At 35.0% G+C, this 16,985-nt stretch overlaps 1 protein-coding gene across 1 annotated transcript in view; it reads left to right on the top strand.

Annotated features, from left to right (window-relative positions):
* The window catches only part of LOC149777690 (kinesin-like protein KIF14), a 79,046-nt gene that overhangs the window by 43,927 nt on the left and 18,134 nt on the right, over positions 1–16,985 (top strand). Inside the window, exons 12-22 of the mRNA XM_089938742.1 lie at positions 101–164; positions 1,962–2,146; positions 3,871–3,973; positions 4,423–4,460; positions 6,022–6,135; positions 7,839–7,986; positions 9,338–9,424; positions 10,217–10,282; positions 13,635–13,868; positions 14,256–14,396; positions 16,182–16,279. Coding sequence (XP_089794868.1) covers positions 101–164; positions 1,962–2,146; positions 3,871–3,973; positions 4,423–4,460; positions 6,022–6,135; positions 7,839–7,986; positions 9,338–9,424; positions 10,217–10,282; positions 13,635–13,868; positions 14,256–14,396; positions 16,182–16,279 — 1,278 coding nt within the window. The remainder of the gene's footprint in view (positions 1–100; positions 165–1,961; positions 2,147–3,870; positions 3,974–4,422; positions 4,461–6,021; positions 6,136–7,838; positions 7,987–9,337; positions 9,425–10,216; positions 10,283–13,634; positions 13,869–14,255; positions 14,397–16,181; positions 16,280–16,985) is intronic.

Below are 16,985 nucleotides of genomic sequence, written 5' to 3'. Positions count from 1 at the left end.
CAGCTCTATTTAAATTTTCAGATTCACTCATAATTGGAGCACTCCTTTTACAAGTTGTGATTGTTTCTGGCATTTTATAAAGACACAACCTCTTTTGTAGATCATGGCAGGAACGACTGAAACAATCAGAAGAAAGGAAGTTAGAAGAGTCCAAGTTACTGGAGGTAAGTTAGTAAGAAGTACCTGGTTCATTTACCTCAGCTTTTTTCTGGAATTCAAGGCTTTATGTCCCACTCTAAGAACATTTGTGAGATCTTGGCTTGTCCCTGTTGATCACTAAATATATCTGTCTTGTGAACATGATTCTATAAAAATTGCTCTATTTGGACAAATGTGCTTGGAATATTTCTATCTGTAGGCAGATGATGGAATTAGATTTTTATATGTGCCATTTAAAGGCTGAAGTTTTTCTCCCTTCCAAGTGGATAGACATTTCTCATTCAGCAACAATTATACTATAGCATTGTTGGGTAATGAGGGTTCTAACTAGCTGGGTCTTCTTGTCTAGTTAGTTTGGCCTTCTCACATAAGGGTACAGGGTTAGCCCAATTTTGGCTAGCCTGTTTCTCTCACAGTGAGGTACTGAATTAGACCAGCTCTGGCTATCTTAGCTTTCTCACAGCCTTCCCCTGCTCAGTGGCTGTTTGTAATGTCATTATCTTTTGTTATATGAAAGATTATAGACCATAAGATGGGATTATTAAGAAGTATACATCAGCTTGTTTATACTAAATTACTGTTCAGCTGTGAAGAACTTTTTATAGAGTGGAAGAATGGAAATAATTATCTCAATAATAAATTAGCCCATTAAGTAAGGTGCTTCCAAAAGAGATGCCATGTGGTTATGTGAGAAAGCTTGCCAGTAGCTTCCCATGGGTTAGCAGTTCTTCCCAGGATTATTTTGAGTTCTTTCTCCACCAGATATACTGGCTGCCATACATAGATTATCATGTGATGAAAAATGGTATTATTCCCAGGATTGTTTTGAGTTCTTCCTCCACCAGATATACTGGCTGCCATACATAGACTATCATGTGATGAAAAATGGTGTTATTCCCAGGATTATTTTGAGTTCTTCTTCCACCAGATATACTGGCTGCCGTACATAGACTATCATGTGATGAAAAATGGTGTTAAACCCAAAACAACGACAACAATGAAAGAGACATTCCTGTCTTTTTCATATTCTATTCACATTTTTATGACAAGTGTTGGCTTCCATTATTCTTGCTATTCATTAGTCAGTGTGTGTTTACTCTACCGTCATGTTAAAATTACCATGTCCAAATTTTCTTGTTTTTTTTTTTTTTCCTTTTTTAAAATAGAAATGAAAATCACTTTTATGGAACAGTAAACCAACTTTTAAATAGTTAGTCTTTATTTTCCAAGCATGGTAATGATTTTTGATGGATCATCTATTATAAATTACAAGATTTATTTATTGCAGTACATTGAGGGCAAAATGTTCTTGAAATATAAGACATTTTTCAGCAAGTACCTGTTTTTTAAATTTACTGATTATGTTACTGGTTTTTTAAATGGAATGGCTTAATTTCAAATTCTGTTTGAAATTTGCAACATTTACAACAGTTTGAATGTTGTCAGTATATTATGTTGATATTATAGAGTAACCATTTTGGGATTGACCCATTCTTTTGAAAGGAGCCAAGTCTTTTAAGCAATTTCTCTATTTTGTTCTTTTGGACTTCATTCGTATATATAATATGGTTAGAACAGTTCTACAAAATCAGCTGAACACTGAATGAAATGACATGTTTCTTTGCTTATATGCAGGTGACCTAACTAAATTTGTGTACATAAGGTAATTTTTGCTGGGGGTGGGAGGCATTTACTAGATTATACTTTTTTTGTTATTGAAAACTTTGTGTGCATTTACCAGTTGTTTCTTTTCTTCTTTCAGCACAATGGATCTAATGCACTCTTCTTGCCTTTATTTTCAGAAAGCAGGAATAACTTTTAAAGTGGACAATAAGCTTCCTAACTTGGTCAATCTAAATGAAGACCCACAGCTGTCTGAGATGCTTCTTTATGTCCTGAAAGAAGGAATTACACGAGTTGGAAGGATGGGACTGAATTCAAAGCATGATATACAGCTTAATGGTGCCTTGATTGCAGAGAATCACTGGTAGGGTTTTATTCTACCTTAAATGTGCCTTGACTGCAAAGAGTCACTGGTAGGGTTTTATTACACCTTAAATGTGCCTTGATTGAAGAGATTTAAGGACTCATGGGCAGTTTTTGTAGTTTATAGTTCAAATAAGTATGCATGGGCCCCCTTGTATTTTATGACAAAAATAAGCACACATGAGCCCTGTTGTATGCTATTGCAAATTAAGCACACTTGGGCCCTCTCATATTTTATTGCAAAATAAGCACATTTTAGTTCAGAAGTTTCATGACTTATATTTTGCTCCACTGACACTAATAGTGTTCCTAAGTTATTTATATGCCTGTTTTTCAGTTTACCTTGTTCTGATTCAGCCATATGAAACCATTTCTTTAATCGGTTTAAATGTTAAATTTGATTGCTAACCCTAATTATTACATGTTATGAAATATTTTAAAATTAATTATACTAATGATGAACACATAAAATGTAAGTGTATATGATCTTTACTAATTTTAAAATAAGTATATATGCGTAGTATCCAGAATTTACATTATGCTATTAAAGGTGTGCTGAGTTTTAAAAAAAAAAAAATTAAAGGTTAAAACAGTAATTGATGTTCAAGATTGTATTGTCCACTTGGAATGTGGAATCTTGTTTAAAAAAATATTCTGACTTAATGATATTAATTTAGTGGAAAAAGGATTGTGATAATATGCATGATGAACCCATTTTTCCTTGTGCTATATTAATTGATATACAGTGAATCCATATTTCCTTGTGCTATATTAATTGATATGGGATGAATCCAGTTTTTCCTTGTGCTATATTAATTGATGCAGGATGAATCCAATTTTTCCTTGTTCTGTATTAATTGATATATGATGAATCCATATTTCCTTGTGCTATATTAATTGATGCAGGATGAATCCAAATGTTCCCTGTGCTATAATAATTGATACCTGATGAATCATTATTTCCATGTGATATATGAATTGATGCAGGATGAATCATTATTTCCATGTGATATATTAATTGATGCAGGATTTATCATTATTTCCTTGTGCCTTATTAATCAATGCAGGATGAATCATTATTTCCATGTGATATATGAATTGATGCAGGATTTATCATTATTTCCTTGTGCCTTATTAATTGATGCAGGATGAATCATTATTTCCATGTGATATATTAATTGATGCAGGATTTATCATTATTTCCTTGTGCCTTATTAATCGATGCAGGATGAATCATTATTTCCATGTGATATATGAATTGATGCAGGATGAATCATTATTTCCTTGTGCCATATTAATCGATGCAGGATGAATCATTATTTCCATGTGATATATGAATTGATGCAGGATGAATCATTATTTCCATGTGATATATTAATTGATGCAGGATGAATCATTATTTCCATGTGATATATGAATTGATGCAGGATGAATCATTATTTCCTTGTGCCTTATTAATCGATGCAGGATGAATCATTATTTCCATGTGATATATGAATTGATGCAGGATGACTCATTATTTCCATGTGATATATGAATTGATCCAGGATGAATCATTATTTCCATGTGATATATTAATTGATGCAGGATTTATCATTATTTCCTTGTGCCTTATTAATCAATATGGGATCAATCCATATGTCCTTGTGCTATATTAATCGATGTGGGTAGTTATGTACTCTGTACACACATTTTAATAATAAGTTTATTCATTATTATTGTCAGCATCATTAACAATGTGGACTTAGTTGTCAACATCACCCCAATTGGAGATGCCCCAATTTACATCAATGGAAATCTCATATTGGAACCAACCATACTACATCATGTAAGTAGTCCGTTTATTTGTTATACACAATCTCATTTTATATTTATGCATGTGGTTTTAGCACTGAGAGTTACTTGCTGGCATTAACTGTATAAATGGAACAGTTTAAATAATGATCGATTTTGGAACCCTGTCAAAAGTTACTATCAGCATCTGATTTTTAATTTGATAAATTGTAATAATGTACATTGTAATAATTATCTGGAAAGTTTTGCAGACTCGATATATGCACCACATTTTCATCTTGAAAATGTTGTTTAAGCATGTCGTCATTTTAATTGACAATACAATTTACTCCATATTTTTTAAAATTTTGCAAATAATTTTTTTAAGTACACCATAAAAGTACATGTATATTGTTGCATTTCAGTATTTTTGCTTTCATCTAATTTCTCCTAAATAAATTTCAGATAATTTTTAATTTATTTTTTTTTTGAAATTTTATACAGGGTGATCGTGTTATATTGGGTGGTGACCATTACTTCAGGTAAGAGGTTTGGATGAAGTGAAAAATAATTGAATCTGTATTAGGGGAAGACAATCCATGTCAAAGGGTTACATTATTAATATAATTTGGTACATGGGGAAGGTAATCCATGTCAAAGGGTTACATTATTAAGGGGGCGCTGACCAGTTAATATGTACTTTTAAGAGAGTGACGTATGTAAGGTGAAGTAGTTCGCATTTAAAACATGCACAATGGAGAGAATGTTGGCATACCTCTATGCTACATTAATGTAATGTGGATGATATTTCTTTGGATATTGTACTTTTGGAAATTTTATATGATTTAAGCACACTGCTAACTAAAATGACTGCTCCCTTGTGTTAAAAAATCAGCCTGAATTAGTCTAAAGTACACTATACATAGCAGCTATTAAAATAGGGAAAATGAATTTTGCCAGACTAGACAATACCAGATTCTGAAAGTGCAATGAATGAATTACCAAATATTTCAAATGTAAAAAAAAGTTATCGGCTCTTTTTTATACAATTTACCTCTGAAGTTCAGGAAGTGAAAATGACCAAGTAGAGCTAGCACTTTTTTGAAAGGTGCACATCTGAAGTAAGGCCAAACTGTATACTCTATAACCCATAGTACACCCATCAATCATACACCAAAATAAAGGGAATTAAAGGTTCTTTGAATTATGCCTAAGATATACAAGGTCTTTTTTAAATAGCCAGTATAACCAGTGAGGAAAGCCAGGGAAATTCTATTTCTTTAAAATCCTAACCCAATGCAAAATACGAAACTGTAGAGTGCCACCTAATATAATTTGGTACAAGGAGAAGGTAATCCATGTCAAAGGGTTACATTATTAATATAATTTGGTGCAAGGTGAAGGAATCGCGTGTCAACAGGTTACATTATTAATATAATTTGGTACAAGGAGAAGGTAATCCATGTTAAAGGGTTACATTATTAATATAATTTGGTGCAAGGTGAAGGAATCGTGTGTCAACAGGTTACATTATTAATATAATTTGGTACAAGGGGAAGGTAATCCATGTCAACAGGTTACATTATTAATATAATTTGGTACAAGGGGAAGGTAATCCATGTCAATGGGTTACATTATTAATATAATTTGGTGCAAGGTGAAGAAATTGCGTGTCAACAGGTTACATTATTAATATATTTGGGTACAAGGGGAAGAATTACAATTCAAAGGGTTACATTATTAAGATAATTCTAGCATATAATATATAGATTGCACATTTTATGCCAAATTTCATTTTTTGTGCTACTTACATTAGCAATAATTACTGTTACATCTCTCGGAGAGGTTGGGTTGGCATGTGTGATCTGACTATATTAAGATGTCTTCAGACTTCACATGGCAACTGACCAAAGACAAAACTGGCCTAGGAACACCAGACTGAGACAAAGAAAATAAAGATCACAAATCTGGTATGACAGCTGTGTTTCATTAACACATTCCAACTTTTTTGCTAACTTATCTGATATTTTATCCTCTTACGGTCTTTTGTGAATTTCAGGCGAGTGTTTTTTTTAAAGAAGGTCATGTGATAATTGATTTCAGGTTTAACCATCCCATAGAAGTTCAGAAGAACAAGACCGAGAGTCATACAGGTCCACAGGAGATCAGAGATTTTGAATTTGCCAAACAGGAGCTTCTTCGTGTTCAGGAATCCAGGTTGGCTTAAGTTATCTGCCCAAGTGGATTGTTTCCACTTGATATATATTCAGCAATAATGTAAAGCTTTATTGTGTCATGGATCAGTTTGTGCCTATGCTTGCAAAAATGAGCAGGTTAATATTAAAATCATTTAAATCAAAATGGTTTTTAGAAATTGTCAGCTAAAATAATAGTTTAATGTTGCCATTAATTTCAGGTAGGCCTTTTTAGCCTTGAAAAACTGTTTAGCATGTAGTCCTTGTCCCTTCATTTAAGTGTCTGTTTTGAAAATCTGAATTTGTGAGAGAAAAAAATTGTTTTAGGTTTCCTATCAAACAGAAAACAAAAATAGAGTCCCAATCTATCTGACCCAGGGCCCATCAAGACTTGAAATATCAACTTAATGCTTCTGGGAAGAAGACTTCTTTAACCACTGCATGTTATTCTTGGGAAGTTTTGATGAAAAATGTTGGTTGTAATTATTCCTATTTTTCATGGTATTATAGAAATTCTTGCTTGTTTTGCATGTAGCAGTACAACAAGAGATGCAGAATTCACTTTTAGTTTACAAAAAGCTGTGATTGACATTAACGATGTAGTTTACAATGTTAAAACTACCATATTTTGGTGTGTAACAATGTCATAAACAACAATGCTAAGACTACCATATTTTGGTGTGTATAACAGTGTTAAGACTAACTCATTTTGGTGTGTATAACAATGTTAAAACTACCATATTTTGGTGTGTATAACAATGTTAAGACTACCACCTTTTGGTGTGTATAACAATGCTAAGACTACCATCTTTTGGTGTGTATAACAATGTTAAGACTAACTCATTTTGGTGTGTATAACAATGCTAAGACTACCATCTTTTGGTGTGTATAACAATGAAAAGACTAACTCATTTTGGTGTGTATAACAATGCTAAGACTACCATCTTTTGGTGTGTATAACAATGTTAAGACTAACTCATTTTGGTGTGTATAACAATGCTAAGATTACCATCTTTTGGTGTGTATAACAATGCTAAGACTACCATCTTTTGGTGTGTATAACAATGTTAAGACTAACTCATTTTGGTGTGTATAACAATGCTAGACTACCATCTTTTGGTGTGTATAACAATGTTAAGACTAACTCATTTTGGTGTGTATAACAATGCTAAGATTACCATCTTTTGGTGTGTATAACAATGCTAAGACTGCCATTTTTTGGTGTGTATAACAATGTTAAGACTAACTCATTTTGGTGTGTATAACAATGCTAGACTACCATCTTTTGGTGTGTATAACAATGTTAAGACTACCACCTTTTGGTATGTATAACAATGTTAAGACTACCACCTTTTGGTGTGTATAATAATGTTAAGACTACTACCTTTTGGTGTTATAACAATGTTAAGACTATCACCTTTTGGTGTTTATAACAAAGTTAAGACTACCACCTTTTGGTGTTTATAACAGTGTTAAGACTACCACCTTTTGGTGTGTATAACAATGTTAAGACTACCATATTTTGGTGTGTATAACAATGTTAAGACCCTGATATTGTGGTGTGTATAACAGTGTCAGTAGCAATGTTTAGACAGTGTATTACATATCTGGGTTCTAATTGATAAAAGCCATGTAGCATATATCTTAAAACAGTTTGCAGGCATGATAGTCTTCCGTTGGACTCTTGTTGCTTTCTCTGCTGTACACAGTACTCTTTCTTTCCAGACTTCAGAAGGAGTTGGAAGAAGCCCGGCGTAAGGCCCAAGAGGAAATGCAGCTGGAATTGGACCGCACAAGGAAAATGGCAGAAGTTGAACTACTATCACAGAAGTCAGACTACGACCACAAATTGTCAGAATTGGAAAAAGTCTTGGTAAGTTTGGTGTATTGAATGTTCTGACTACTGTTTCATTCTTCTATAAAGGGTAACATTGTATATTTGTATATCAGTATGACATCTGTATGGTTTGTCATTGTAATATAGCATCTCTTTGGTATATCAGTCTGACATCTGTATGGTTTGTTAGTGTAATATAGCATCTCTGTGATATATTAGTATGACATTGGTATGGTTTATCAGTGTAATATAACATTTCTGGTATAATATTTGACATCTGTATGGTTTGTCAGTGTAATATAATATCTCTGTGGTATATCAGTATGACATCAGTATGGTTTGTCTGTGTGATCCGACATCTTTATGGTATATCATTTTGATGTCTGGTTTTCGTGTGTGATATGACGTCTGCATTGTATATCAGTATAACATCTATATGGTTTGCCTGTGTGGTATAACTTGTGGTATATCAGTATGGCAGATCAATATGACTTCTGTATGGTTGGCTTGTGTGGTATATCAGTATGGCAGATCATTATGACTTCTGTATGGTTGGCTTGTGTGGTATATCAGTATGGCAGATCATTATGACTTCTGTACAGTTTGTGAACATGATTTTACGCCATTAGGATTCAGATTAAATAGAGTTCATGCATGTGAACACGGAGAGTATTATATTTTGTTGAAATTTGTGATACAGCTAATACTGTCATAATTCTAGGTCTATTAGACCAGTATCAGAGGACTGTAAAAATGGTAAAAAATTTCTTACATCATTGACTTTGGGTAGCACTAAATTTATGATTATGAACAAGGCCCTTACATGTAAATTCCTATGATCTTTTAATGAATGTAGCAAATAAAATAAAAAAAGTTTGGTATATGATCATTGAAGAATGGATGAGATGGTTATAATAGAAAGGATGATATGCATAAAGAATGTTGACTTAGCATCGGGGAACATGTGCTTCTGAATTACTATTGGTATAGAAACAGCAGTGTCTCCTAATCGGAGAATCAATGATACTTGAAAGGGCCACACATTTGCTCTGGGTATTTTCTTCTTCAAAACTCATTGTTACACCGACTGTCAGTTTTGGTATGGCAGATTATGGACAGGTGGCTAACTTTTTGGATTGGACTTTTTGGAAAATATTTAAAGACATCTTTTGGGGTAAACAGGTCTACTAATTTTAACTTGTTATTGGGGCTGAACAACGTGTTACCATTCATTTGTAATGATGTGCCTTTCCAAACTGCTAAGCATTCTTAGTGGTTGTTTTTTCTCTCCCAATTTTCGTAAACAAATCTGAAAATATTATAGTGTCCAAAGTCTGTCAACACACATTTGTTTTTTTGTTTTGTGTATTTTTTAAATATGTTTTAGAAAGAACAAGCCGAGGAAAAGGAACAAGCTGAGCAGAGCAGGCAGGAGGCCCAGGGCTTGGTAGAAAAACTTCGCAAACAAAAAATGGTAAGTTCTTTAAGTTAGAGGAGGATTCAGATATAAATACAGAAAGAGATAATTAAATCAAAGAAGACGCGAGGAAATTTTGAGTGAGTTGATTTATATTCAGAAAAATTGTTTAGAAAAACCTATTACTTTACATAGAAAAAGATAATTAAATCAAAGAAGATGAGATGAAATTTAGAGTGAGTTGATTTATATTCAGAAAAATGGTTTAGAAAAAACCTACTACTTTAACAACCAGAATCTTTATGGAATATATTGTGACACCAATGTTAAGTACTCTTGTGTCTAGAAATAATTTATTATTGGAATAATTGTGTCTAGAGGTATCATGGGATACTTGTGTCTAGAAGTACTTTATCATGGGAATATGGAGGGGGAGGGCTTTACCAGACTTTTAACATATTGACTAAGCCAAGGAAATGGGAGCCAAGTAATTTTCACAGGGACACATCAGGCTACCAACCCCGGCTGGGTCTGGACAGGTATCAAACCCACAACACTTGCGTTATGAGCCCAGTGCTCTACCAACTGAGTCACAGCTCCCTGATGGGAATCAGAATAACTTAAAGTGATTCATTACAAATAGACTATGTGTAAATGTAGCTTTTAAAAATTGAATCAACAGGCGAAGTCAGAAGTAAGTAGCAGAAGTTATGTCAGTTATAATGCATGCATTGTACAAGATTATTTTGAAAGTGAGGACTACATGATAGCAGATGATGAAGTCATTTCTACCATCTGAATGAAAGTTGTACACAGTTAAGGACCACATGAAACTGTCTCATTTTTCAGATGCTAGAACAAGAGGTCCTAGCTGGTAGAAAGCGGCAGCAGCTTGAAGCAGAGGCTGCTCAAAAGGTAGGCTGCTGGCGATCGCTTATCATGCATGAAAACTCTGTCTCGGAAAATGCACTAAATCTGAAGAATTCAATAGTAAAGTTCTCTCTGACAGCCCCTGAAATAAGACCATTGCTCTGACAGCCCCTGAAATAAGACCATTGCTCTGACAGCCCCTGAAATATGACCATTGTGCTGACAGCCTGAAATAAGACCATTGCTCTGACAGCCCTGAAATAAGACCATTGCTCTGACAGCCCCTGAAATAAGACCATTGCTCTGACAGCCCTGAAATAAGACCATTGTTCTGACAGCCCTGAAATAAGACCATTGCTCTGACATCCCTGAAATAAGACCATTGCTCTGACAGCCCCTGAAATAAGACCATTGCTCTGACAGCCCTGAAATAAGACCATTGCTCTGACAGCCCCTGAAATAAGACCATTGCTCTGACAGCCCCTGAAATAAGACCATTGCTATATTATTAGTCATATTTCTTATGTAAATGAGTGTAATGCAAAACCAGATGTCTGTACAGTGGAGTACACCTCAGATATCTTACTAGTCTTTGCAGTAGAACCCAAATATCTTACCAGTGAATATACCACCAAATATATTACCAGATATGCCAACCCTTACGAATTTCCTCTAAGTCTTACAAAAATGAGCCTTAAAATACGGACTTAGGGAATGAAAGCTATAAGTAAGGAAATATGATTTTTGGTGTAAAATCTGGATAATTGACTCATCCGTGTTTGATTTGAATCTGGGATTCATATTAGCTTTAGTGCAATTAGTCTGGAACCAGACTACCTTTACATTAGTCTCAAATGCTTTAAACTGCACAAATGTTTTCATGCAAAGCACCTGCATGATTATACTGTTTATTATAGAATTTATTTTTAAATGGCATCCCGAGAGCAGTGCATGTTGAAGACAAATGGGAAAATAAGCTTCTTAAAAAGTGTTAATCATCAGTACAGAAGAATAAAAAGAAATCTTCATGTTCTTTTGAATAAAAGCAGGAAGGACACGGTTACACATATTGGACATCACATGCTGATTTGAGTATGTCGCATGTTGGTAGGTATGATTGACACTGTGATGTGAAATAAAATAATAATTCCAAGAATTAAGTTGAGAGACAACAACAAGCCATTGAGCTGCATAAGGTTTGGAACTGAAGTTTGTGCTAGAGATAAATAATGTCTACATGTATTTTACAAATGTTTGAGTTGAACATAATGCTTACATCAGTTTAAAATGCCAAACTTTTTAAATATATTTTCCATCCTTAACAATAGCAGTACATAAATATTGTTACACCTTACGGAAAACTGATCAAACTTAAGGAAAAATTTCAACTGTCTTACTGAGATGATCTTGTTAGGGTTGGCAGGTCTGTATTACCAGTGTCTGTTCAGTGGAATACACCCCCACCCCCACCCCTAAGTATATTACCAGTGCCTATTGCGGGAAGTCATGGGTTCGATCCCTGGCTGAGTCATACCAAAGACTTACAAAAATGGTACTAACAGCTGCCTCGCTTGGCGCTCAGCATTAAGAGGTTAGTGTTAGGACTGGTCAGCCTGGTGTCAGGATAACGTGACTGGGTGGGACATCATGCTACATGTCTGCGGCATGATGCCCCAGTGCTAGACATCACTATAAACTGCCACACTGCAGACATCCTAGTGATATAACTGAAAAATTGTTAAAGCTAAGTTAAAAATCCAAATCACACACACACAAACACACCAGTGTCCAGTGGAATACACACACACACACGCAGTATATTACCAGTGTGTTCAGTGGAATACCCCACCCCCTATATATTACCAGTGTCTGTTCATTGGAATAGATCCTCACCCGCCCGCCCGTATATTACCAGTGTCTGTTCATTGGAATACACACACCCCAGTATATTATCAGTGTCTGTTCATTGGAATACATCCTCACCCACCCCAGTATATTACCAGTGTCTGTTCAGTGGAATACATTCCCCCACCCCCCAGTATATTACCAATGTCTTTGCAGTGAATTATACCCCCTATATCTGACTTGAAATAATCATGAACACAGAACTTATATAGTTGATGCTGCTGAAAAGTGGCAACCTGTCTCCCCAGATTGATGCAGGTGATGCATTCTATTCCAATCAGAATTGAGAAGTTAGCTGTAGGCTTGCATTCTGGTGGCTCAGTTTGGTTATGTGCATATAAACATTATTTTGTGCCTTAAAATATTCTTGGATTAAGTGGAGATGGACATTAGGGGCCATCCATTTAGTATGTACGCATGGAGGGGGACGGGGTTTTAACCCAAATGCATATGCTTGTGTATGACCTGGGGGGGGGGGCAGGGGGGTCTACTGATAATGTACATACACATAGGAAATGGGGGGTGAAACCTAAATAATAATTTGTCTAATACATAACCTGTTCGACTGAACCTGGTGGCATTTGAATTTTAGGAGACACTAGATGAACTTTTTAAAGTTATGCAGCTTATTTCTTTGATGCAGCCAGACATTCATCGTTGGTGGACTGTTTTGTTAAACACGTTAATATTATTAATCCTTGATCGTTTCTGCGTGGATTAAATATATGCTGTTATTTATAAATCGGGGGTGGGTGGGGTGCGTCAAGCATACATACGCCGGTGGGATTGTAAAAAAGTATGCATGTGTACAGGGGGGAAGGGTCAAGCTTTGCCAGATGTTTGCATACATACTAACTGGATGGCCCCTTATCTGGAGAATTCAAACTGTAAAATTTGGCCAACTTATATTTTAAAAAATGTACTTGTCTTTTATTTTATCCAGAAATAATTTTAGTAGTGTGCCTGTGACAGTCTCAACTTCATCTGATCTACTTATGTGGAGATTAAAGTGTCTGTATAAATGCTGAAGTTCATACTTGAAAAACAAATTACTTCCATGTTGATTTTTGAATTTGAAAGTCATAGTGTCTTTATGTCATAAATTTTGTCAAGTTGTAAAAGTCCTATTATTTTATGTTTGTATGAGGGGATGTAGTGTTTCCATTGTTTGTCTGTCTGTCTCTTCACCAATTTTTGTATATTAGTCAATGCAGAGGAGCAGATGTATTTCATGAATACATATCTAGTTCTGTCACATGTCAGCTTGTGGCAGAGTTTCATTAACGCTGATTATATCTTTTATTTTGAATCAATGAATTTGCCATAATTTTTTCGTACATTTACAAATGTGCATTTAAGATTTTCTATAGTATTCATTTATTTGCATCTATTAGTATGTTTGTTCTTGTAGTGTACGGAAATTACAATTTTGTTCATAGTTAGATTTGTAATTATATCTGTAATCATCTCTTCATCTCTTCATCATCCATAGGTAGCCCTTCAAACAGCGATGGAGAGGTCAAGAATTCTAGAACTTCTGGAGGCAGAGAGACAAAATGCTGAACTGAAGCTGGAGGAATTGCGTCAAAGACGCAATGAGCTTATGACCTCAGCAACACGTCAACCCATGGTGGTTGAGATTCCAGTTGGGAAAAAGGATCTATACAAGATCGCTCTTCAGCTTCGAGAGGCCAACAAGATCAGCCAGTACCTAAAAAAACATACAGTAAGTCTTGGACTGCTCCGGATATAATTTGGGGGAGGGGGGTGTCTGTGTTTCTATCTCAACTGCAATAACCAGAGCTTAAGTTTTCTGCATTTCCAATATTGCCAGCTGAGTTTCCAGATTTCTCTGATTACTTCTTTGAAACTCCCGATTTGCTGAAATATTAGAGATCATTTCAACACTCAGCAGTTCAAAAGAAGAAATGGTTTTGAATTTCAGGACTTTTTTTCCAGGTTGTAGAGCATCTGTCCCTTTGAGGGACTTTACTTGTTTATTGGTTTGTTGAAGTGAAGATTTAGAATTATTATAGATTATCTCCATTTAAATTAAGTAATTTTACACCTTAAAATCATTCATTATGGTCATTTGTTCATGTGTCGTTGCCAGGTATTCAGTCGTGAAGATTTCCTGGAAGGTGACCAAGTGAGAACAACCATCAAAGTGACCAACACAAAGTTGAATGTGACCACCTACTGGACATTGGTCAAGTTTGAGGAGAAACTGGTACAAATGAGAGACCTCTTCCAGGTAAAATTATTTTTAGAGTTTATGATTTCACGCAAGTGCTTATTGGATCTGAAATTTATGCAGTGGGGTTGAATAATTTTTTTTATACTTTGGGCTGCGTACTGCATTGAGAAGAATATTATATTAATAAATGTATCCAAGTTTAGGATTCTTTATGTCTTCAAAGTACAGTTTTTGGTGTTTCTCAGTGACTCGGGGGTCTATTAGAAAACTAAAAATGTCAGTGAGGGGGAATTTCCACCCTTGATTTAAAAAGTAATGTTGCAGGATGTATTTTCTAAAGTTAGATGGGATTTATTGAAGAAATGATCATACTTTGTTGCTTGAAATTGTAGTTATTGTCAGTGGGTTTAAAAAAAAAATGGAAATTAGCATGGATGATTTAATCACATTTCCTTGATTACCATATATACCTGCCTAATGTCAGGTCTACCTGCCAACAACAAAGACCATGATCTGTCATTGATTATGCACAGGCAGATGAGAGACGGTATTGTTTGTTCTACTTGTTAATTCTAACTGCGTAGACCCATTCTACTGGTTGCATTATTCGATGGCAGATCTGGATCTATGGTTTGATTGTAGATCTGACATAGTTTAGTGTATTGGCAGACCCTGTGACAATGATTTGTAATGTTTTTCAATGACTGTCATGTAATATACTTTTCATTTCATTCATTTTATTTTCTCTTGTCCAAGTATGGATATTACATTTTCATCTACATTTCATCTCACTTCGGACACAAGATTAAATTGGTTTAGAAACCATGTTTAATTGTTGACAACAGGAAAGGTTTGATAGCTGAAAGATAATTAGCTTTTTCAAATTTCTTTACATGACAGTTCTGTCAGAACTGTAACAATCTGATAATTATCACCATTTCCACACCTTGAAAAGCCATGGAGGTCTGAAACGTCAGGGACAAAGTATTTGTTTAATATACCGTATGTATTCATTTACCAGCTGAGTCCAATTGCACACTGCATAGTTCCTGATCTGCTGTCACCTAATGCACCAGCAGATCAGACAAAATGCATAGACCTAGATCTCTCTGCATTATGCAGTGGCACGCTTGGGTCTCTGGTATGCAACTGAAACTTATCAGTGAGTATATATGATAAATGTCTGCTTGGTAAAATAAATTCTGGAAAAAGAATGTTCTGAGAGGTTGTATGGCTTGGCACATTTAAATTAGTTTGATACTATGCAGTTTTATGGCTAGACGCATTGAAATTATTTTGTGTAAGTTTATATGACCAGACATGTTAAAATAAATTTGATTCTGCATGGTTGTATGGCTGGATACATTGATTATGTTCAGTTGTAAAGCTTGATATGTTGATTCTGTAAGGTTGTTTGGTTAGACACATTGATTCTGTAAGTTGGTATGGCTAGACACATTGACCTTGTAAGTTTGTATCACTAGACACATTGACTTTGTAAGTTTGTATGGCTAGACACATTGATTTTGTACAGTGTATTGCTAGGCGCATTGATTCTGTAAGGTTATATGGCTAGACACATTGATTCTGTAAGGATGTATGGTAAGACACTTTGATTTTGTAAGGTTGTATGGCTACACACATTGAAAGTGATTTGATTTCATGAAAAGGTCTCCATATTCTCGGTTTGATTTGTTAACCAGTCTTCATTAAAAAAGAAATTGTCATAAATGTGACATTTCATCCAGAAAATGTAGGGGACAGCTATTTAAATTTTTTTGTTGTAACAATGGATTTATGTTGCCATTCTTGCATGGCTTGTATGTTATGTTTCTTATGTAGAATGAAGGTGAAAATTCTTCAGATGACGAGGTCTTCACTGATCCCAAGGATGACTGGAAAAATAACAGCATGTCATCTCCTGGAACATCACCAAATTTGTAAGTGCTTACTGGCCATATCTGTATTAATCAATAGTTTTCTACCCACCATGGATTTTTTTGTGGGTGTTGTTGACTTTTTACATTTTGTAAACATTGCATTTTACTAGTACGATATAATCAGAATTGAATTAATGAATCATTAAACTCTCTACGTGCATATGTACATATATACAGACATTATCTTGTAGATGCTAGTCCAGGCTGTATGGAAAAGTGAAGATTTAAGCATACAGTATTAGAACAACTGCCCAACTGTTGTATTTTTCATTCATGATTTCTGTTTCACATAAATTCATTCCTGTATCTAGACAGTTCAAATGATTTATGCCCAGAACACCATCTCAAGCCTGTTACCAGATGCAGCTTCTATCTTTACCACCCACAATGCCATCTCAGCTTCTGTCTTTACCACCATCGATGCCATCTCAGCTTCTATCTTTACCACCCACAATGCCATCTCAGCTTCTGTCTTTACCACCATCAATGCCATCTCAGCTTCTGTCTTTACCACCCACAATGCCATCTCAGCTTCTGTCTTTACCACCATCAATGCCATCTCAGCTTCTGTCTTTACCACCCACAATGCCATCTCAGCTTCTGTCTTTACCACCATCAATGCCATCTCAGCTTCTATCTTTACCACCCACAATGCCATCTCAGCTTCTATCTTTACCACCCACAATGCCATCTCAGCTTCTATCTT

This window comes from Sinohyriopsis cumingii, chromosome 17 (genome assembly GCF_028554795.1).
Source record: "Sinohyriopsis cumingii isolate HCF-2022 chromosome 17, ASM2855479v2, whole genome shotgun sequence".
NCBI lineage: Eukaryota > Metazoa > Mollusca > Bivalvia > Unionida > Unionidae > Sinohyriopsis > Sinohyriopsis cumingii.
Note: the sequence above shows the minus strand (reverse complement) of the source record. Positions and strands in the feature narration are given on the sequence as shown.